Source organism: Enoplosus armatus, chromosome 1 (genome assembly GCF_043641665.1).
Source record: "Enoplosus armatus isolate fEnoArm2 chromosome 1, fEnoArm2.hap1, whole genome shotgun sequence".
NCBI lineage: Eukaryota > Metazoa > Chordata > Actinopteri > Centrarchiformes > Enoplosidae > Enoplosus > Enoplosus armatus.
This window is the reverse complement of record NC_092180.1, coordinates 6,041,433-6,066,420: the sequence shown is the minus strand read 5'-3', so window position 1 is coordinate 6,066,420 and position 24,988 is coordinate 6,041,433. Positions and strand designations below refer to the sequence as shown.

Below are 24,988 nucleotides of genomic sequence, written 5' to 3'. Positions count from 1 at the left end.
GATATGCAGAATACTGTATGCCTTTAGGTCCACTTTCATGATGTCAATCTTGTGTCAAACTGATTAATGAAGGCCCAAAGGACAGTGTTTGATTATCCAGTAGGAACTCTGCCTGGACAAATGTATAATTTATTGATATAATGAAGCTTATTTGTACAGCATTTTACAAAACCTATGTCATAAAGTGCTTTATATACAATAAATAATGATGAAGTAGAGGTATCATACTGTAAACAACTACAGTACTTCCTAAAATCAGCAATGTCCTATATTAACTATTGGCTCTGTATTCATTTCTCAGAGTACAGTTCTGACCAGTCATCTGCAATATAGAAATTATAATAATGTCATAGCTGCTCTCTTTTATTGTCTATATAACATTATAAGGCCATTGTTGAGTCTTCTGTTTTACTACAGCCTCCCCAGGGAAGAACTCAGTATTACCAACAATGAAGTGAAAAAACCTTTTCCAGCAGCAACCACAAAAGAGGGGTGGTCCATATCTCAACCTTTTGAAAATGTTAATGTGGCTTTCCATATTTTTGCGAGCTAAAATTTGATATAAATTAGCTTCCATGGACTAAATGAACCGTGTAAATGCTGTAATGTGTTTATGCTGGCGATAAAAACCCTCTTGATCACATTATCACAGTACTCAGATCTTTCACTTTTACTTAAGTAAAAGTATCAATGCCACAGTAAAAGTCCTGCATTCAAAATTTTACTTACAAAAGTACAAGTATCAAAATATACTTTAAGTATTTAAAGTACCAAAAGTAAAAGTACTCATTATGCAGAATGGGCCATTTAAGAAAAGTGTGTGTTATATTATTATTATACACTGCTAGCTTGTGAATTTGTCCCCTTATCTTATCATAACGTACACTATAATAACACATCATCATTTATTGGTTGATTATATTTTGTATTAATAATCCGAATATGCAAAGTAACTAGTAACTAAAGCTAACAAATAAATGTTTAATATCAAAATATACTTAAAGTACCAAAATTAAAAGTACTCATTATGCAGAATGACCCCTGTCAGAATAATGTATATAACTGCATTACAATTATTGATGCATTAAATGCTGGTAAAGATGGGACTATAACTACTTTACATACTGCTGGAGAGCGTAATCTATAATAATACATCATAATTAATGTATATTTTGTATTAATAATATGAATCTGCAAATTGATTAAAGCACTCGAGTAAAGTACAGTATTTGAGTAAATGTACTTAGTTACATGGATTATAAATTAATATTAGTGACAATTGTCAGATTTGAACACTTAAAATTATACATAAATCTCTCAAAACATCCTTATTTTCCCCTTTCTCCCTCGATGTCTGCTTGCATCACAGAAGCGTTGCCCCAGGACAGTAAAATAAAAAAAAAACCCGAGAAACAAGCAAGGTGGCCCGGGGTGGAGTCAGCAGCAGCTCCAGCCTCAGTACGTGAGCTCAGCACTTTGATTTTCCAGCCCTCCAGCTTCACTCGGCTGTCGGAGCGGCCTTGATCCGAGGAAAGTGGAATGAAAACAGACAACATCTAGGAATATATAGATTTTTTTTTTTTTTACACATTTTATCGCTTTATATCGATAGAAGATCAAGGAAACGGCAGGTAAGCGAGAGCAGAAAGTGTTAGCTCGTACTGCCGTGTCGCATCGGCCAGACGAGGTAGCATTGTCGTCCTTTGCGATACAGCCGAAACATTTTATAGCTTTCCACGAGTGCTCGGTTACCAGACAAGGTTTTAACCACGTTATTGTCCTCTCTGAAAGTAGGCCGTTTTGTGAAAAGGAGGTTTTCACCTCCGTTGTTTCAGCGGCAGCACAGAGGGCAGTGGAAGATAACTTTAGCGTTAGCTTACACAGCGAAGACATGCGCTGTAACGTCAGTTGAAAATCATCGAGGAAACATACAAAACTGTTTCTTATCAAGATGGATAGTCTTATAAATGAACACAGGATACGGTCACCCTGTGTGGATGGTTATTGTAAACTCAAACCCGTTACAAAAGCCACTAGAGGACGTTACTTTCCAGTGGTTTTACAGTTGAGCCGTTGTTAGGACACAGTTATGAGTTGTTATGGATATGTTTAGCTAGCATCATTTTTCCTTGTAGTCAATGCTAGTTGGGAAACGTACTCTCTAATAATTACCAACTTATGTTGTATTTGAACGCAACAGTCAGTCAAACAACCTGGTTATGCCATTAGTGTTTTTCCAGTCAGGTAAATGAGCGAGCTCTCACAGGTGTGATTAATACGACCTCAAACGTGACTCACTTCAGGACTGAGAGGCTGTGTTCAGACTGGCAGCACACACACATACTGAGACATACTCACATCCAGATCAGATGACTTGGTTTTTCCAAGTCTGGACTAAGAAAAGTAGGGTTGTACAGCAGAGGTGGGGCACCTCCGCCAACATTATAAAAAGTAACTCATTAAAATATTAACCTGTAAGAAAAAGGTGCACAGGAAATGTCATCTATTTAATGAGTGTGACTTTTATTTGGGCCTGCCCACTAGCTAAAATGATTAGGATGGGATCTGACTCAGGATCTGTGTGGCTTACCACCTCAACTAAACAACTTCCTTGGGAAAACACTGAAAAGAATGAGGAAAGATTTTTGAAAATAACATTTTAATAGCTCAGACATTGAGAAGATAGTATTTTCTTTTGTTCACTATGATGGAGCACACCTGTCCGCCAAGACTTCAGTGTGGAAATTAGCTCATATGGCAAATCAGATAATCCAGTTGCAGATGTAGTATGAAGAGCAATTGAAATGAAATTTTGAGAGATGTGTCTCAAATCAGAGGCCTGCTGTCTGGTGTGGACATATTGAAATGATCTAAATTAGGGCTGCAACTAATTATGGTTTCATTATTGACTTACTACTGCAGATTAAATAATCGTTTTGTCTTTTACAATGTAAGTAGACAGTGAAAAATGTCCATTACAGGTTCTTAGAGTACAAGATCACAGTCTTTTTCTGTACTTGTGTGCTCACAGCAAGAGGGTATTGTATTGGAAAGTGCACAATGAAATGAGGCTGCAACATTTGTTTCTTAAAAACAGTAAATTTGAAGCAGCAATGCTGTTTTTTGTCTAAAACGTTTCTTGCAATATTGATCAATCCAAGCTTTGCACAATAGTTTATATTGTAGTTACTATATTCAGCAGCCTGGTGCACAGAGAAAACCAAAATCAGACCTGTTTTATTTGAAACTTTATCAAAGTTATTACTCTTGGATCGTTTATGTAAAACTAACAATTACACCTTAAATATATGTTTGGTAATAGCCTAAAACTGGTGGTTTATGTTTTTTTTTTTTTCTTCAACAGGCCTTAAGACACCTCATTTACCCTCAATAACCTGCAAGTTTGTAACGCTTGATAATAAAAACATTTCTTGACCTGTTCCAAGTATTTCAACACTGTAACCTCCCAGGGTAGACGAGACTAAATGTGATGTGGTGAGTGTGTCAGACAGGTGGCACTTGCGTACCCTTGAGTAGAGATATCACGTCCTGAAATAAACTAAAGCTGATAAGGCGCATGTTTGCATCCATGCAGAAGGGATATTTTACTTCTGTAGTGTTTTTCCCCATTTTAAAAGAAAACTTGCAAACATTTTAAACCGTTAACCTCCTTTCTTGACTCAGCTGTTTCCTATCTGAAAAGTAAAAGAAGGAGTTTGTCAATTAAGTCTTGTTTGAATTCAATTAGCAAGATCACTCTAAGAGGGCCCGTAACAGCATAGCAGATGGTCAACAGACAGAAGCCCAGACACACTCACTCATTCACGCAGCGCTCACATCTGAATTGACAGTAGTGTTTGTGGTGGTGGGGGAGCAGACGGGAGAGTCAGGAGGGGAAGAAGAGTTTGATAAGAGGCAGTCGGAGGAGGGCGAGTCTGGGCTTGACTGGCTTGTGAGCCAAGAAATTTGTGTTGTAAAGGAGGTGAGACTTCAAGAGTAAGGATTACATGAAGGCAGCGAGTAGCAAGAGTGTTGTTCTATGATGGGATCCATAAATCTTACTAACTTCAAACTCGAGAGTCGGGTTCGTCATTGTTGTGGTGAAAACACTGTCAATTTATTATATGGTTTAAATACAGAGATCGTGGGGATAAGCTTTAATCTGTTTTCATTCCTGCTTTTAAAACAACTCAGAGTATAAATTTACTGTTAAAAGAAGATGGTTTTGCTTCTAGAAGCGTTGGATGTTGGTACCAGGCACTAGTTATAATTTCTAGCCTTTGGCTGACTCTCAGCTCCTACTCGGTGCTTAGTCATGGATCTCTCTGCATACACATGTAATAACTCAGCTCACTGATTCTGCCTACACTGCTGATCTGGATGCTTACTCCCCCATGTTCTGCATTAGCCCTGTACCATCTCATTTGTTAAAGGCACCTCGCAATAAAAGCAAGGTTGGCTTTTATTTCAGGTTCTAACTCTGTGTCATATGCGCCAACTTCTAGCCTGCATTTCGCTGATTGTGTCAGAGTTGTTTTATATGGCCATGATATCATTCAATCTAGAGCTGCAACCATTAGTTGATGAATTAAATCTGCAACCATATTGGTAACTGAACAACTGTTTTAAGCAAAAATGTCAAATATCCTGGTACATATTGGTTTCAGCTTTTCTCATGTAGCCCCAATTTGATTCAATGATTACTTAAAGCTAGCTTTGTTCTGTCCTTTACTTACTCTTTGATTTTTGTTCAGTTGATTTTGCTCACTTGTGTTTGTATGTTGGCAACAGTTTTGTGCAGCTGCTTGTGTTTTGGCTTCTTCTTCGTGTTTAATGAAAAAAGCATTTTCAGATTTTAGTTCTTGATCAGGAGTTGAGTGTATTGACTAAAAATGACTATTACTGTTTGATATTGTCATATCTGACCTAAATTCTTCTTTTGCAGCATGGGGGTCTATGAGGAGAAAAAGGAAACCTGTGGAACCATTTGCCTGAAATACCTCCTGTTTACTTTCAACTTTCTCTTTTGGGTAAGTTTCCATTCTGGCATTGTTGAGCCTGCGCACAGGATTTAATTACCAAAGTGCTTATGATGGTCTAAAGTGCTTCTCAAGCACCTGCATGCGTTGGGCAGAGTTTCCCCAAAAATGCAGGCGTGTCTTTAAACATTCATTATCTGGCTATGTAATTTTTTACAGTCTCTGTTGCCTGTTGGTTTGGCCATCATTTTTATCTGTTATAGTAAGATTTTACTCACCAAGATAATTGCTGAGATCTTGGAACAGTAGTCAGACAATCATACAGGTTTTAAACAAACTCCCAGGTCAGCCAAACGTATTGTATTTTGAAGAACGGTTAAAGTAGTTATCAAACTCTCTGTTGTAAGCCGTCATCAGTTTACAGACCTGGTTCAACTTTGACCTTCCACACTTGCCGTAGTTTGCACTCACACAGACATTTTGGGCGTACTCGCTTTGAGTTTTACCTCCTAATAAAGTGGTTTAGATTAGGTTGAATTCTTGTCTGATTGTCTGACTGCTCAGACTTCATTATAGTGATTTTGTTGTGTTCCCAGATCTCCGCATTACTTTAGTGAGTATTTTTATTACAACGGACAACTGAAATAACCCAAATGATAATAAACTGGCCATCAAGACGGTCTTGATCATTTATCAGAGCCCTAAACAGCCCAAATCATGATATCAATTAGACTAGAAGCAACACATCCAAACCATATCCTGATAAAGATAAGGGCAGTATATTTCAAGTTTTAACAAACCAAAGCTATAAAATATATTGTTTTCCTTCACAACAAAAGGACAGTAATACACATGCACACAGTATACTCTCGTATTGACATGAATGATTACCTTTTTACATGGCATAAATAGGAAGAATTAGATGATAAAACTATTTCTGAATCCTTCAACAAAGCCTTTCTATTCAGGCAGCAGATAAATGCCTGCTGCTATTCCAGTTCATGGAATCAAAGCCAAGTTGCATACTTTTACAGAGGACACAGAAGATGCATTCAACGCCTAATTCCCCCAAAACTTTCCAGTGGCAAGAACACGTGATGTTCCAGGAGGAAGGCGCTACAAATAACTGATTTCATAATTTGGATGTGCTGTGTAAAATAAGAGTCAAACATCAGTGCTGCAGTAAAGGACGGGCGTCTGTCTCATTCTCACTCGTTCTCAGTGTGAAGTCGCACTTACAGCTCAGCCCATATGTGATAGTCATCTGTCTGCCAAAGAATCAGATCTCTCTCAAATTGGCAGACAAACAATTTCTCTTCAGTGCCAGATGCCAGCGTTACAACCATACGGATATTTCAGGACCAAATCAAATTAGTTATTTATAAGTAAGAAATAAGTATTTCAAATACTTTAGTGTATCTACATGCACCGCAGTTATCGCAGCAAGTACAAAGTGTTTCTGGACTGAACTTCAGACAACAACATGAAGTGAACGCTTATTAGATGCTCAAGTATTATAGGTTTTTCAGCAGGATGAGATGGATTTGTGCGCGTCCTTCTGTTTGTCAGGCTTTTTTGGCATGTAGGCTACGATAGGAGTGTTTTTTTAACGAGGAAGCTTCTGCTCCTTCGATACGTAATATTAGTAGACCTGCTGATGTATTTAAAGGAACAAGGTCCATCGGCTTATCTTTGCTATAAAGTAATTGCAGTTTGGGTTATTTTCAGTGTTTTCATTTGAAATAGGGTATTACATGTTCCTCTTTTAAGGTTTTAGTTTGATATTATTTGAATTATTTTGGGGTTCATTTTCATTTGGGGAAACATTTTCAGAACACAGTCTGGTTCGAAATGCATGAAAAGTTTTAAATTCAGACATTTCATGCACCAGCAGCTACATTCTAGTTAAGTTTGACCTTTAAATGTAAAATAAACTTGAATGGCCATCGGACCTTCAAATACACATCTGCTGTGTTTGTGAACATAAACAAACCTTGTAATCTTGAAGGCTGTAGAGATGACTTTGAGTGAAGAGTGCAGTGTGTTGCCATTTAAATAAAGCGTTGACTGTGGCAGCAACGTCTTTATTAATGGAGATTATGGTGGCACCAATGATAACTTGCACTGACACTGCATTAAAGACTAGAATAAAATGCAGAAAAATAAAATACAAATGCAAACATTTGTGCATAAAGACAGCGAAGAAAATAATGTCATCCAGCAAACAGATGACATATTGACTGTATTTGCCCTAATCGATTTCAGGTAGCAGATATATCACTTATAGTTACTCAGTTTGGGTTTTTTTTACATGATCTTAACATTCTAGAGCAAAAACCAATGTTGTCCCCTCGGTCAGCAGTAATCCTTGATCTTTCTTCCGTCATCTTTGCCCCCATTAGCTGCTAAGAAAAAGAAATGCAGGCTGGTGTCATGAATGGGCAAATGCACTGACGTAACATTACATTCACTTGAGTTTCCTTTAGACTCAAATGTTCCAGGTTTTACCTCTTGCTGCCACCGGAGGTCGCCAAAGTCTGAATTTCCTTGTGCAGCTTTCAATTACACTTCAGATTCCCTAATTCCTGTGGTTCATTTGAGTTTTAACAGCAGGTAAAGCCACAGCAAGCATCATGTTCACCACACGGAGTGATTACTGCTCCTTAATTCTGTGGATCTCAGGGCCGGGATCTCTCTGTGATGAGTTTTAGAGAGTTGTGGGATGCTTTATGTAAAGTAAAACAATTTATTATGTTAAGAAATGTTGTTTAATATTGGCACTTTTGTATGTGTTGTGTAAAATGATGAATAGTCTCTCTTGAATAAATCTCTAAGTGATAAATTGAAAAATCTTAAGGGGAAGCAGATGTTTTGATTGAACTGTGAGAGTTAAAACAAAACATACTAAAATAATGAACATATACAGTATTCTAACATCGTAAGTAAACGACGATGTCTTACTCCACACTGTTGTTGTGTGTGTTTTCCTGCCTCACTGTCTCTGGGTGTGGTTCAGTCTGACTCAGTGTCTAGCTCCCGTGGCCTTCGTCTTCCCTTTTATAAATTAAATCTAAATTAGGCAGGCTGTTAGATTGATGGCTTTGGCGTGATGACAGATTTCTGTTGCAGTGCCCCACCATCTGCTGACTCGTCATTGTGATATCTTATTAATTTAATTTCCCTCATATCCTCTTTAACTGTTTGCTTAGATAATGCTGAAGATGTCCGACTGTGACAGTTATATGCTGGATTAAAGCATTGACTTTTATGCTGGTTTGTGATTACAGAGAGTCTATCCTGTGGGCTTAAGGATTCACTTGATGCTTTGTAATTCCTCAGACTTAAAACCATATGATTGCTCTGTAAGGTTTAAGTTTAAGGTTTCTCAAAACCTTTTTAAAAGCAACCATAAACTGTGGGAAAGTTTAGGTAAGGATTGATTTATTTATCGATTAATCTGCCAGTTATTGTCCTTGATTATTCATTTAGTCTATTAAATGTAAAATAAATAACAAACAATGAAAAAATGCTATTCCAAATGTCTCTGTGCCCACAGTGATGTCTTCAATTAACTTATTAACCAACAGTCCAAAATCCAAAGATATTACATTTACTGTCAAAGAACAGCAGCAAATCCTCACGCTTGAGAATCTGAAAACAGAGATTGTGTGTCATTTTTGCTTGAAAAGTAACTGAAACGATTAATCTATTATCAAAATTGTTGCTGATTGTCTGTCTACCAACTAATCGATTACCTAAGTTTATATTCTTTTCAAACCTTTCACAGTAGTAGTGACAGCCCTGGATTACTCACCTGAGCAGCTCCCAGCGGCTCATTCACAATTATCTTAAACTGATTCAAGATTAGATTATCTTGTGTGGCAGCTCATTTTTTTTCGGTTCACATTCCTCCTGAAGCCGACTTGGGTGATAAATAATTTAAACCTCTTTGTCACTCTCAGTTTTTGTCTCCTCAGTGTTGTACCAGAGTCCTGGTTCTTTTGTGCCGGGCCGGTCGCTGGTAGAGATCGGACTCTCATAATGTGCTCTTTTCCCAGTTGGCAGGGGGCGTAGTAATGGCGGTGGGTGTTTGGACCTTGGTTGAGAAGAGCGACTACATCAGCCTTCTCTCCTCCAAGACCTACGCTGCCTCCGCCTACATACTGGTCCTTGCTGGAGCCATCGTCATGGTAACAGGCGTGCTGGGCTGCTGTGCCACCTTCAAGGAGCAGAGGAGGCTACTGCGAGTGGTAAGAGATCACGTCAGGGTAGAGACATAATAGAAGCTGCACACAGCACGCTTGTGGAAATAATAAAGTGTGTGAAACCGAAATCATTGTACTGTGCAACCTAAACAAAATTAAACATGATCTAAATATGCGCACACAACCAGCTAGTGATTTTGGTATTCCTGCCACCCCCACCCCTCATTAGAGGACAACTTTATTTTTATGACCAATTGTAGTTTCTCTCTTGGCTCTTGAAGATGTGGGAGAAAAAAAACTCCAAACAAGGGGAGAGCAAGAAACGTCAGTGTGTCAATGATTTGGAAAGTGAAGGAAAAATAAAGGAAATAACAACCCCAGCCATACTCACTATTAATAATAAAGTGTTTTTTTTACTATGGTGAGTTCATTTTATAGCCTTGTTGAGCAGACAGGGAGGACAACATTCAAGACAGCATACTAATGAAACCATTGTATGAATAAGACATTTTAAAATACACAAAATACCAAGACAAGTTAGAAACAAAATATACCTTAAAGTGCTACCATACCAGTGTTCCCATTCAAGAGTCAAACAACCTCAGGGAATGTACTTCTTTTCAGGGAATGTGCTCTTCTCAAACTTTGTCCCTGCTGGCCACCATAGGCCGCCACCTGTCCATGTACAAAACAAAGGAAAACGCTGGTTCTGTATCACACAGGCTTCGTACTGCTGCCTCTTATTCTTTTCCACATGAAGCAGTAACTTTCTGTTCTGTCTCCAGCCAGATGGCTAACTAGCACATTGTTGGAAGAAACAAAACATTTTTCACATGTGGCGATACTAAGTAGATGTTAAGCCACAAAAGACTTACAAATGAACATCCATTGTATAAGTAATACTTAGACAGAGTGATTTTGTGCACAAAATATCACTGAAAACAGGCAGGGCTGCATATTCTTCAGTCTGATGTACATCATTTGATTTGGCCACCGAGGTCATTCTTGGCATGGGAATATATTGTGTTTTTCAGCTCTTGAATGAGCCCAAAAAGTAAATGTGGGGCTCCGTGTACAACTTTCAGAAGTAATAGTTTGTGAGAAGGACACTGTGGTGCCACACACACACATGCTGAGCAACCATGGCCAAAGTGTCAGCCTCGATTGGGTTCAGTTCAGACGAAACAAAAACTTCAGTACAGTAGGAGCGTGTGTGCCCATACTTGATTTGGCACACTCTGTACACAGCACAGGGTTTCTGCCAACAGAGACACCTGCATGATACCAGAACCAGCTCAAAATACAAACACGCAGACACACTGTAGCATTCACACACTCCTCATCCACACGTTTCAACATGGGAAATATATGCATGCGCATCACTGGGCGCAGCTCAGATGTTTTTGTCTTCATAAACTTTGCATGAACATGTATCATCTTTGGCATTATCCATTTTTCACCGGAGACGAATCCACAAGAAGCCCGTACAGGCAGATATTTTCAGCTTGAGATGAGACGGATGCCAAAATATAGCCAGTTCCCACCAGGTCTATTTCTATGTCGTATTCATGAAGTGGAGGACAAGGATAGCATCTAGAACTAAGTTATAGCACATCTAATTAATTGCCTTTTTTAACTTTTCACATAAAGAACTAGAAAACATTGTTATCTGTATTTTTGGTCAGTTGAGTTCAAATTATGCACCTCATACGTCAATGCTCAGTCAGAAAATATAGAAATACTCCATCAAGGGAAAGTGGAATTGCTGTTTTATTCTTCTATTTCATTTAAATGAAGATAACTCAAGAGTAAAATGGCAAAACCAGTTTCATTTGACTTATAAAACCATATCTCCTACTGTGCACATGAGTGAGAATCTTCAGAGACGACAACAAGATTGCTTTATATTTTGTGTTGAACAGAAGTGAATTTTAAGGAAGTGTCTGTTGCTTTTACCCACATTGAATATTTAGGAAAAGAACCCTGAGATGTGGGTGTTGACTGTAGGTTCCCAGCTTTGAGCATTGAGAAGTCTATAGATTCAGTAAATTAAGTCCCCACTATGTCCAGATTATTTTGATTTATAACTCACCACTTAACGTAAACCAAGACGTGTGCACCACCTCATCTCCTGTGTCTCGCGTAGTTTCGAAACGCTCGGTGCATCCTGAAGAGTTTGAGATTAGGGCGATGAATCACAGTGAAGAAATGAACTTGTCGGCAAGGAGAGATGCTATCGAGATTGTTGTGGAGGGTGGGAGAGAGGTAGAGTAATTGTTTTCCTGTACGTGGAGAGTGCCTGGTACCTGCTAAGAGTACACGAGTGATTGGCAACCCTGTTCTGTAGCCTAAAGGTCACAAGTTCTAACTATTAAAAAGCTAATCCGGCCGTAGCATCACCAGGATATCTGCAGCTGTAAGGCTTTAATAATCTAGCTGCAGTTGCCTTTTTGTTTAAAGCGAAGGCCGTATCAGACTTTCTGTGAGGCTGTTAGGGATGTTTGTACTATACAAAGTATGAGGGAGGAGAAAAAGAAGAAAACTCTCCCACGGGAAGAGAGGGTGTGGTGTGTGTCTGCAAACACGCAGCTTCATTGTTTTGTTGGAGAAAAGCGACAGAACAGTGTAATGACTCAGGAGGAGGAGGGAGAAACTTTTTCCTTCCAAATGACAGAGCCAAATGGAAAGCAGACCTAACAGAGGCTGGATCCACCTGTGGAGAAACTGACTTCATGCAGTTTATCCGGACATATTACAAGTCTGAGTGTCTCAGTCTCCTTTCTGCCTTTCTCTTTCTCGCTCTCTCTACGCATCTCTTTCTGTCTGTCTAACTTAATCTGTTTTTATTTTCTCTTTATCTTCCTTTTGTCTTTCTTTGTATTTCTCTATGTCTGTCCCGCCCTTTCTGCCTTTCTCTTTAGTTCTCTCTCTCTACGTCTTTCTAACTTTAGGCTATCTGTTTTTTTTGTTCTGTCTTTATCTTCTTTTTGTCTTTGTTTATGTCCTAAAAAAAGACTTCTCTGCAATAATGTTACAGATTAAATTTATTATAATTATAACATATGGTTTTTATCTAGAGTTGGTCTGCAACGACAAATTGTTTTCTCACTTAATTGATCAATCAATTAGTCTGTGAAATGTCAAAAATCTTTCCCAAAAAATCACATTTCCCCGAGACCAAGGTGACATCTTCAGATGTTTCTTATGTTGGAACAACAGTCCAAAACCAAAAAGTATTAAGTTAAGTAATTAATTTAAGAAAAGAGAAAAGCACCACCCCTTGGTTTTTTTTTTTTATGTTTTGTCTGTCAGCTAATCGTTTCAGTTCTAATTTAGGACTTTATGTATATTACACATACATTGTCAAAACCAAGTTTAAATAAATGAGCAAAGAGACACAGTCCAGTACTTTATAACAGGTAATTTACTTGTGTGTCAGTCAAGCTATTGATATGTCTGATATGTCAAATATAAGGACAAATGCTCAACTGGATCACTCGGTCCACTTTCCGTCTCACTGTCTGTCTTTCAGTGTCTCTCAGCATCTCTATTTTCTCTCCATTTCACTTTATACTTCTTTTTTCTTATTTAACTACATTTGTCGTTTCACTTTCTGTCTGTTGAATTCTATTTATATGAGGAAACAGGCTGGCAGAGCTGTAAGCAGAAGCAAAAAGAGATGTCTGCTTCTTAGTTAATTTCTGTGAAGTTGCTCAAGGGCAGAAGAGCTAGACGAAAAATTCTGGGTACAGTGTTGTGTGGAAAAAGGATATGAAACCACATTCCTGCTCATTTAGATTCATGTCTATACAGTGTAGAATAACATAAATGTAACTAGATTGGGTATGTTTTTTTTTTTCCCCTCTGTGTGAAGAAAATAGTGCATCTTTTTTCGAAAGATGTCTAGAAGTCGAAGTGCTCATGCTTAGTTTGAAATCTGAGCACACCTTCTCTGTGTGTTTTCTGAATGCATGGTGCATCTTGAAGAGTTGAGATCACAGCCATGAATCACAGAGAAGGAATGAACTTGTCAGGAGGGAGGGGGGACCGCAAAAGATTGCCAAAGATGGAGAACGTAATGGAGTTCTCTCTCTGTGTGTGTGTGTGTGTGTGTGTGTGTGTGTGTGTGTGTGTGTGTGTGTGTGTGTGTGTGTGTGTGTGTGTGTGTGTGTGTGTGTGTGTGTGTGTGCTATGCTGACTTTATGTCGTGCATCAAAAGAAGCTAATTCATGGAATGGCATCTTGTCGCTACATCTTGAAGCATTAGCATTTTTAACTCGTTAGAACTCTTCCAACTCTTCGTCTTAATCCAAAATCTTTCATTTATGAATGAGAAATCGTCCGTACAGCTGACACCTCTCTCTTTTATTCTGTAATGGATCTAACTGATCATCTTTTTTTTTTTTTTATATCATCCAACTGCATTTACTGGGGAATTTGCATTCGGGGATTGTGTGCAGTGTTTCCCACTTGTTTTGACATATTTGCAATTGTGAGACCAAGAGCTCATAATTAAATCTCATATCGTACCTAGTTATATTTACTACCAGTAGACTGTAGTGATATATAGAGTATGTTCCCGGAGAATGTACATTTAATATAACAAGACATGAATGTAGCATTAACGCAGTTCGTTTGTCTTTAGCACCTGTTTTCGAGGATCTAATCCTCTAATCTACAAATCAATTAGTAGATTAACAGAACATTAATCAGTAATCAGAAAAATTATTTGTTCCATCTTCTTCAATTTGATGATTTCCTGCTCGTCAATATTTTCTATATAATGTTTTAATTTTAAATTGAAAATGATTGAGCAATTTGAAGAGGTCACTTTTGAGACTGTTTTCTGACATTTTATAGGCCGAATGATTAATTGATTATTCAAGAAAATAATCAGCATCATTAAATCATTAGATCATTAAAAAAAAGTAAAACTCGCCTGACGTCAGGAGCACCTCTGTTAATTTCAGAAGAAATTATTACACTTTTCTGAAACGTAATATTAAGCTTCAAGGAAAACTAGCCGAGCCACTACATAAGACAGTAAAGGCAGCGTATTTAATGAATGAGTTAATAGTTAATAGTCTCCATCAAGTTGAAGTTAGTTTAAAGTTCCCATTGATTAGCTGTATGTGGCCAGCGAGTCCACCATATAGCCAAAAGGTCGCAGGAGGACTCCTTTTGAAAAACCAACACGTGTCCAACTGTTATCAGTCTGATTAAAGTCACCTTCAGCGTGACTCTGAACTCCTACTTGCTCAGTAATTGTAAAAGCAGCAGTACACTTCTAATGAAGTCTGAAATAGGAACACAGTCAAACACAGAGCTGCATACAAATGTTTGTATCCTCGCTGCAGTTATGTGTTGGTCCTTTATGTACAGTCGAGGTGCATAAAGATGTTAGAAGTTAGACAAACTCTGGAGAAAAACAGCTGCTGTGAAAGAGGGACGCAAAAGGTCAAAGAAACTGTTCAAATATTTTCCAGCGACCTCAGCGAGATGAGTCTGAGTTTACCGCGAGATGTCCAATATTTTGTAGCTTAGCCAAGAAGCCTACGTGCAGCATGCCAATGCAGAGCTTTAAAAAAGGTTTTGTACATATGAACCTGCTGAGAGTCGTTTTGGCAGTAATTACTCTGTGCCCTTAAGTCGCCCGGGAGAAGAATGCCAGCTCAGGCGTAAAATGAGTGTGTCTGTGAGAGAGAGTGTGCCTGAGATCAAGAGGAGACCTCTGGAGTCACTGCAGTCAGTAATTCAGCCACGTCAGTCTCTAAAGCCAACAACAGGTTCTCTGTCACACCCTGTACACATCACTGTCCGTGTGGGAACAGCCTGAGAAGAAGCATGCTTTTTGTGTGTGTGTGTGTGTGTGTGTGTGTGTGTGTGTGTGTGTGTGTGTGAAAGGGAAAGCATAGGCAAAGACACAAACCACAAATATGGTCAGAAAAACTCTCCTTCCACTATCTCAGTTGTCCTTGTTTTCAGCTACAACTGCAAAGATTTTCTGTACAGATGTTTGCTAGACAGTAGTTCTGTTAGAAGAGTAGTAGATTAAATCCTACTCAGTATGGGTGTTAATCTGAATATCAGATCGAAAATGGATTTAGTATTTGCGGTTGGATCAAACTTCACACACCTTGTTTAAACTGGTTTAATCTGACTTTTTTTTATGTATTCAATATCTCTATCTGTTGTTATGCTTCTCCTCAAACCATCAACGTGACGTCAAAATGCATCTAAGAGTCTGACCAGCATTCAGGCTCAGAGCCACTCAGAGATCTAATCAGCCCAAGCTATCAAATCTGAGACCAAGTCCATTTTACCGGGCTGATTTTCTTTCTCTGATAGCAGCAGGCCAGAGGAATTTGGGTCAAGGTTTTGGTCTGATAACATCTCCTCTTGTCTTTTAATTCTGAAGAAACTTGGCATGAAAAGCAGACCTTCCCTCTAACTCCTATGGGCCCGGTCACGAATCAGATACAGACGATAAACTGTCAACAGCAAACCTCACTTTAAAGGCACAGAGTGAGACGTGCAATGACTTCTGCAACTTTGAGCAAAAGAACTGAACATGAATAGACAACCATGAGAAGGCACAAATGAGTTTTACCTCAAGTTTTGTTGCCTGTTGTGAGGCCTCTTTTTATCGGCTGGCACGGTTGTATGTGTAATATGCTTTACTATTACCGGTTTATTAGCTACACCTGTACAATGTAATCCAGAACATCAGCAGTTCAATAAATCCTACTTTTGTGGAGCTATTTAGGCTGTACTTGGTGGTGCGGTTTTATTTGATTGTATTATGTTTACTTGAAGGTGAAAGAATATCATCAACACCCATCTGTGGTCCAACCTTGTAATATCCTGGATGTGTAAATGAGCTACTGTTTGCTAAGAAGTTCTCCATACATGGCTTAACAGATGATGATATGTCAGTGCTGTGCTCACAACTTGTTTCTGCTGCCCCAAAGTGGCCAAAAAAAATCAGTTATTGCAGGTGTAAGTGGTTTATACAACCAACAAAAACAATAATACAGTACTTCAGACGTCAATCAAACTGTATTTTTGAGCATTGTTTGTTTTCAGTTCCTTTTATCAAATTACTTTTCCAATATTTGTATTTCTAATTAGTAGCTCTATAAGAACGTGACCAGAACTTAACCACTCTGTTTCTATCAGTGATGCATGTGTGACTTTAAATGCTCCCACATCAGATTTCTAAGCCACCTGTCGCTTCATCACATTACCATCCACTAACTGTATTTTCTTCTCCTGCTCCCCCCCAGTACTTTGTCCTGCTGCTGTGTATCTTCCTGTTGGAGATCCTGGCTGGCGTCCTGGCTTATATCTACTACCAGCAGGTAATCCAAAAAAAAGTGTCCTTTCAAATGTATTTTACAATGCACCCTGGGATTTAGAAGAAGAAGATTACTTTATCGTCAATGTACACCAGGCGTATGTTTGTATGCGTGGAATGACAGAGGAGCAGCTGACAGATATGGGAAGATATTGATTTCAACTGACGGAAAAGTAATTTAAAATCAGACGCAGAGGTTAATAACACAGTTTTAACTAAATTGTGTTGGCAAATTACAAAATTCAGGGAATCTCATGAGCACTGTTACTTTTTTGTCTTCTGATATACATATTTTTGATAAATTACCCAGTTTATCGTCACTGACTAAAAATTATAAATCTTGGGTGAACACAAGTCCATAATCATCATCCGATATTAAAGCCTGATATCTATCTTGTAGCAGCTATGATGTACTCTACAAAAAAAAAATCATGTTTTGTGCCTCTTAATCCGAGCATGTCGTCAAAAGTATTGTAATAAAACACAGACGGCACTTTCTGTTCCTACGTGGCATGTGCTGTAATTTTAACCACCAGTATGATGAATGAGATTGCAGTGAGGAAATATAAGACAGCCCATTAAAAATACAAACTGACCATATTACTCCTGCTACATTTAGTCCAAATTGAATGAAAAATGTCTCCACATAACAAGGCTGAATGCACGTGTGTCTGAATCATTTAAAAGCATTTTAAGTTATGATTTTCAACTGAAATACACACAAACAGAGCCGTGCTTCACGTTCCCTCCTCAAACAAAGACATGAAGAACTCTGCTCACGCAGGTTAATGACGAAAGAGAGTAAAAATGTGTAGTAAATACACGTAGTTCTGCTTGCGAGTGATTCTTTTCTCATCTCATGCACTGTAGTTAATGTAAAAATGAAACTAACACTGACGGCCTCCCTCGGCACATTTAAGCTCTAACAATGTCGAGTTATACTGACTGTGCTGCAAGCAGCTACACATTTAAAGGTTTTTCCTCCTGTAATATTAACATGACATTGCTCTCCACCAGAATCAGTCCCACCCTGACTAGTCTTAAAGCCTGGCTGCTTGTAGCTCAGCAACAGGACCTCTCTCAGTCTAGAGGTGCTCTGCAATTATAACTGCCTCATTCATAATACACAGCTCGTCTGAACATGAGCAGTCACTGAGCTCCGTGGCTCTCTCCTGCTTCCTAAAGCTCTTTACTCGCTTCAAAAGATTCCTGCATGAATTAAGTTTTTCTAAAATATCTAAATCCACTCTTCTCCCCCGCTGTTCTTCATCCCTTGTTATTACTCCTCATTTTTCTCTCTGGTGATTAGTGATGTGAACTGTTTGCTTTTTATCAAGATGCCAAACACCTCACCTGTGTGTAACTCACTCACAAACACACTTTATTCACGTCATTGTCTTATCAGTTCTACACCTGCTCCACCTAGTGTAAAAGAAAGACCTGCAGATGTGAACGACACCACCTGCAGACATTGAGTGCTACATCTGCGATTGTTTCTATTTCCCATGTGTGAGGTTGTACATGTAATACTTGTTCTATCTGTTAACAGTGAAGAAAAATGTGAAGTGTATATATAAAATGAAACATCTTTGTGTCACAGTAACCTACAGTGCCGTTACATCTAAAAATAGCTCAGCTTGTTTCTATAAAATACCAAACTTGGTGCAAACAGAGATCTCGTGAATTAATTTATTGTATACTGCATTTCCCTTTCTAAATGTGTATTGCCTGAGATTAACACATCCTCTATTCTACAAGTTAACAACATAAATGTGAATGTTTTTAATTACATCCACATTTATAGTTTGCATATTTTGCTACAAACACAGAATTTTACATTATTGTTTTTGTTTGGCCTTTGTGTAATAACTTAAAAGTAAAAGATGTCAAACCCCCGCCACGAAAATGAAAAATATTGCAGCTGTAGCAGTCAATGCCTTCAGGTGACACTGTTTTAAAAACAGCAGATGCTATTACCTTTCTTGCCTGTAGATGGCGCACAATGTCAACACCCGCAGTTCTAAACTGCTGTTGCTGCTGCTGTTACCTTTCTTGTGAATAGACGGTCCAGGTCGGACAGGAACTGCAGGGTCCAGACCTGTGACTCTGCAGGTGAATGATATTGGTTCGGCCTGGTCTCACAGCCATACAGCCGTCACCTGAATAGATGCTTGAGCTCGTGTTTTTATGTGGTTCAATGTGCAATGCCACATAATGCTGTTCGCTCACACACCAGCTGTTTCTACTTATTGAGCCAATTTTAAATCTTAAATTGCTGTTTTTACTTCCCTGCCGCAGCGTTTCCCAAACTGTCAACAGGTGAAATGAGAAGCATCCCTCCTGTTTTTTCTCGTCCTCTCCTTTCCTCTTCCTCTTTGTCTTCACCTCTCATCTCTCTCCATCCTCGCCTCCTCTCTTCATCATTCATTCCCTTGATAACTCCTTCACGCTTTGATTTACAGTGGTTTCCCAGCTGGCTTGTTGCCATAGAAACTGAGCCCCCCAGACCTCCCGCTCCTCCTGTGAGCGTTTTCTGCCACCGGTCTAGAGAACAAAAACACACCGACTTCCTCTGCCATCGCCCTGGCTTCGTCTGCTCCTCTGTTGTTACAACTGCTGTCCATGACATGTATCGTTTCAATCCAGTGTGCTATGAATCTCACCAGCAGCAGAGTCAACAATTGCAGCTAGTTTATCACTTGGTCACGCTCTGTGCTGGCCTAAGATTTTTGTGTTCCTATTTTTGTGCGGCTGTTAATGCGTATGCGTGTGTCTCTTTGTGTCTCTTTGTGTCTGAACAGTTGAATGAGGAGCTGAAGCAGAACCTGAGAGAGACCATGACCCAGAAGTATCAGCAGAACACCCATGAGCAAATCACCAGGGCCGTGGACAAACTGCAACAGGAGGTAAGTGTCCGCTTTAAAGGATGGATAAATGGATGGATGAATCACCAATTTTACAAGGTGGAGGTTAATTTAACTTTATTCTTTTTAACACAAACTCTGAAATGACAACTGATGTTTACAGTCACACCTACAGGTTGTCTTTGAACCAAAATACATTGGAAAATTGGATGCATTTAGGTAGTTGTTTGCATCCACACCGTCATATTATAAGTGAAGCAGGGCTTTCTATGCAAAAGTCACATGGACTCACATGTGGCTTGTTGATTGGATAGTGTTTGGGAACCTATCATCCCATCAGATTAGAGATTTTGGTGACGAGGGCGAGTCAAAACAAATCCGATTCCGGTCCTTCTGCCTTCAGCTAAGGATGATGGACTTGTCTGCACTCTCTGCTGTAATTTACTCTCTTTTGCTTATACTAGTTGACAGCACATGAAGGAATGGATAAATCTGAGCAGCAGTTCAGACTTCATTTATTATGCTCGGTTTTTTAAGTATGAGATGCCCCGGGCTGTCAGATGTCAACATATATTCTTTCTTCTTTCTTCTAAACTTTTATTTTCTATTGTTTCCTATAATTAGTTTGGACTTTGGAGAAATCTCACGTTTTGGGAAATACACTTAGAGAGTTAGATGAAAAGACTTAAACCACTCTCATGTGTGCCTGTTAAATATGAAGCTACAGCCAGCAGCTCACTGATTATATTCATTCTCCTTTGTTCACGGTGTAAAAATGGCATGTTGTCGCTATGATTTGGAGTATTTGCAAGGCAGCCAACAGAGACTCCCAGAAGTTTAATAATATTCCCGTATTTTGTTACCTTTGGAGAGAGACAGGCTAGCTCCATTTCCTGTCTTTATGCTAAGCTAAACTAAGCTAATCTCCCGTTCACTGTTGCTTCATATTTACTGTACAGATATCAGAGTAGTATCAATCTTCTCATAACTATTGATAAGGAAGCAAATAAGCCTGTGCACTGAGTTTTGTCTTTGCTTTAGTGAAGTGCAGTACCACAATCTTTCATCCATTGGTACAAAACAACTTGTAATGTTTCATATTTAGTAGTTCTTTTTATACTTCTTAGCTACCATCACCCCCCTCCCCCCGCCTGAAGATGTGTTTTCCTCTGTCTCCTGTCAGTTCAAGTGCTGTGGCAGCAACAGTTCATCCGACTGGGCCGAGAGCATCTGGATTCGCTCCAGAGACGCAAACGGCAGAATGGTGCCTGACAGCTGCTGTAAGACTCCCACTGAGCTCTGCGGCCGCAGGGACCACCCATCCAACATCTACAAGGTGGAGGTGAGAGGATGAAGGGTGCTCGGGGGCGTCCGTGGGGTTGACTTTTCAGTTCGGGTGGCTAGATCAGTATTTCTGTCATGTCTCAGTATGTCAGCGTTGAGATTGTCTGGTGTATGGAATAGCAGAGAAAGGAGAACTGTCATATCCGAACAGTATACATAGCATTTGTTTGCAGTGAGACTCCAGCCACACTCCCACATCAACTGATGCAACATAAAGACACACTTCTCTGTTTTTTCATTTAGGGCGGCTGCATCACCAAACTGGAGAAATTCATCCTGGACCATCTGAAGATCATTGGAGCGGTGGGTGTTGGGATTGCCTGTGTACAGGTGAGCAAAGAACTAGACTTTCTAAACAATTTGCTTATTAAATCAAAGTATATCCATGGAGATTGCAGTTTTGCTAAATTACATTTTCCTTCCCCACCATGTAATCCCCAGATCATAGGGATGGTGTTTACATGCTGCCTATATCGAAGTCTAAAGGCAGAGCCATACTAAGAGAAGCAGAAGAAGAAGAAGAAGAAGAAGAGTGTGTGGGTGAACTTCATCACCACATGCCATAATCAAATAGCCCATAGGTTCTTTTCTTTGCCTTGCACATTGGGGAAGTAAAATTTGGCAAGGGATCAAATTGCACATCTGAGGATCTCATTTTGGTAAACAAAGGGTGGAAAAACACTACAAGGTATCTTGAAGTAATTAGGCACTCAAATTGCAGTCTCAGCTACATCTTCAAGATCACAGCGCTGTGAGAAAAAGGCCTCTGAGAGAAACTGATGGGAATTTTAACACAGATTGTGTAAATTAGTGCGAGACAGCCTCCTTGGGACTAAAACATTGTAGTTTTCTTCCACTCTGATTCCCTCGATGTGCATTTATGTTTGTGGACCAGGTGCTTCACCCGAGAGTGGTGTAAAGATCAGTGGAGTAAAACTGGCACTTTGCAGAAAATGTTAATCCTGGTCGCAGCAGCTTCCCCTTCCCAGCAGCGTGGTTTAACAAGCCTACCTCTGGGGCCCTCTTCAACTGCAACAGCAGCATTTTGTTTCCACACTAACTAGCCAGTCATGCATTTTAAATATTGTTCAATAGTGGCCTTTTAAACTTTTGAACTGTTAGCTTTTATATTTTGTAAATGATTATTTTCTGTAACACTTGAGGGGGTTTCTTTTGACTTATGAGGCTTTATTGCTTAATGTGTCTTCATAGCGACGTGTCGGTGTTTGATCATGTTTTTAATCATCTCTGCCACCTTAAAGACGTGCTGAGAAGGACGCAGTGTCTGCCAGAGTGAAGGTACACAAGTTAGCGCTGTGCTCAACAGCATAAATATGCCGTTTGACACAGCAACGGCAGCGTGTTAACCCTGTGTGACTACTCTGAAGTGTAAAAGCTGACGTTAATGAAGTGATTTTGTGATTGTGTTAATGATTCATACAAGCAGTGCCACTAATATTGCTCAAAAGAAATTGCCTCATGTCTTCTTTTTTTATACAAGGGATTTATCCACTGATGCCAAAGTTGTCAACTGTAACTTTGTGTAAGGACCTACTGTATCTCTCACAGCCTTGTTCACTTATCTACTGATGTCTCTCTTTTTAGATTGTTTTCATAAATGAAGATTTTGTTTACTTTTCTATAGACCATAAATATATTACTGTATTTAACAGACACATAGTAGGAAATGATTATTCTGTTAGCGATGATCTATTCCTGTGTGCCTCAAAGACGTCACTGAATTAATCTGCTGTATTTCTGTCTTTGTGATGATCCAGGAATTCATTTATTTTGAATAAACATTGATCAACAATACACTTTGCTTCTGCCGTGTTTGCTTTCTCAGAAAAAGTCAGGCGGCAGTTGGCAACATGAACCGTGTGACAAGGAGCATCTATGTTTTTTATTTAGTTGTGATTTGTAAAAACACAAACAAACCTAATATTTTAATAACTTCAAACACCTGCTGAGCGACGACCTTCACCTCACAGTTATCAGGTCATGTCATCCCAAAAAGTGCCAAAAAAGACATTATTGTGTAAAAGACAAAACCACGTGCCTGTAACCAGTGGTCCTTACACAATTGGCACCAGCTTACAGGTGCATTAGTGTATTAACCCGAAGTCAATTCCCTAATGTTACTGTACTGTGGTGATGTAGATTCGGGATGTGAGCCATATTCCTGACAGCCGCTGCTGGAGTGTGTTACCTATACAATGACGGCCACAGAATATGGCCTGTAGTGGGAGTTATTCTGCTGTACAGTGCAAGGCCAGTTCATTCGACCTCTTGTGCTGTTGAGAGTAACTGTGCGTCAGTGTCATTACTGCAAACAGCAGCAGTTACTGTGCGCAAACACAGGGAGGCAGCACCCGCCAGGCTTTCACCACCACAACACCACACACTGATGAAAACAGCTGGTGAGAGTGTGTGCATAACACCCAGAGGCTATTGAGGATTACCCCCCTCCCCCCTCCCCAAACACATTCACACTCTTTCCTAATTCAGAATGGCAGAAAAGCTTTAATATGGTTTCCAAAAATGTTCAGGAGGGAAAAGAAATGAGAAACGGGGCTTTTTAAACGTGCACACAATGACACTTGGACATTAAACTTTACCTGCTTGCAATTTGTTAATGAAAAACATACAATTCGATCATCCAAAAATATGCCTCTCGGTGTGCTATGTAACAAGCCAAAAGAAAATCAAATGGCAGCCGGTCAGCTCACAGCTACAGACTACTAATTGGTTTCCATTGGGACCACTAACAATGCAAATTAAGCCATTTCTCAGTTAGTGAAGCTGGCAGTGTGAAACATTTCCCCTTAGTGTACCAGACGCACATGGTGAAGTAAAACAACAGAAATCTGTGTGTACTGTCATAGTACCCCTTGAAGGTGCTCTCACAGCACACCTCGTGAAAGCTGAGTCATCCCTGGCAAAATGAGCCTGTGAGTTTAGTTTTTTTTCCCCCTCATTGGGGGGGGGGGTTCAGCAGTTAACGTTTCCATTGGAGTGAAAGCAGTTCAGCACATGGCAATTTTAACAGGGCTCTTTTCCAGGGAGCAGTCATCTGTGGAATGCAAGTCGTCTGCCCTGCTCTTGACACAGCCGTTGCCTTTGCTTGTTGCTGAGTTTGACTTTAAATAGATGACAGAAATTATGACAAGCCTTTGAACAACCAGTGTGTTCCACCCAATTGTGCCCTGCAGATGAAAACCATAATAAATCTCCCTCCTCCTTGCCAGCCGTGCAGGCCTCCCCGCCTGTTCTGCTTGCTTACTGTGACGGCCCGCATGCAGCCTAACACAAGGGGTATGTTAATAATGCCAGCGCATGACATTTCCAAAATATCTCCTCCATTTCTCTCTAAGCAGTTGTCCATTCGCTGCACATGTCACCGGCTGCACCTCGGCCTGGTGGCCCATCCAGTAGGAGAGGTGTGCTATTTTTAAGGGGGGGGGGTGGGGGGCTTGTACAACCTTCTCCTTCTCCACCTTTTTTTTCCTGGGAGGTGATGTGATTTCTGTGCTTACAGGACAAACAGGGAGCTCTGCCACAGTTTGTCTGCAGCTGGTGACAGGAGGAGGGACATGCAGGCATTCATACCCAGGGTCACCCAAGGGCAGGGGAACCCAAGGGCACACACACAAACAAAGTGTGCGTGTGTTTAATGTTAGGGAAAGTTTGTATAATTCTCAACTTAAACTAGTCGACTGGGGACAGCTTGTCTGATGCGGTTAACAGTTTGTTGCTTCTGATTTGGTTTCACAACAGTTACATTTATCACGAGCTAAAACAGTTCCTGTCTTCACTGGGGTCGGGTGAAGGTTACGGTTAGGTAGGTATCAGTTATGGTTAAGTTTAGCGTTACCCACAAGGAAATGAGAGTAAGCCCCTGAGGTAAGCACCACCGTGGGTCAGGACCACCCAAAGAAGGTCGTAAAATAAATCCCAGGGGTCGTGATGATGAACGGCATAGGACAGAAGAAACAATATTGTCTGCAACTCAAAATTATGTTTATTGTTTCAGACTTTAATGTTTGCTCTTTTTTTTTTACCTCCTGAAGCCCCTAAAAATTCAAATAAATTAATCTGAGAATTAATCTTTAGCTAACATTGCATTGTTTTAAGAAAAGGTTAGCGACTGTGTGTCAACATGTTCGTGTGTACACTCATAAAAAGAGACAGTGAGGTCAGGGAAGCACTACAGGTAATTATGTAGGCAGAATATCTTAT

At 39.7% G+C, this 24,988-nt stretch overlaps 1 protein-coding gene across 1 annotated transcript; it reads left to right on the top strand.

The window, feature by feature from the left end:
* Window positions 1–1,495: 1,495 nt before the first annotated feature.
* Window positions 1,496–22,564, top strand: LOC139305737 (CD151 antigen-like). The gene is made up of 8 exons (XM_070929716.1): window positions 1,496–1,631; window positions 4,946–5,030; window positions 9,038–9,229; window positions 16,471–16,545; window positions 19,343–19,447; window positions 20,589–20,747; window positions 20,993–21,079; window positions 21,191–22,564. The coding sequence occupies exons 2-8, from the start codon at window positions 4,947–4,949 to the stop codon at window positions 21,248–21,250; spliced, it is 762 nt and encodes a 253-aa protein (XP_070785817.1). The 5' UTR covers window positions 1,496–1,631; window position 4,946; the 3' UTR covers window positions 21,251–22,564.
* The last annotated feature ends 2,424 nt before the right edge of the window (window positions 22,565–24,988 follow it).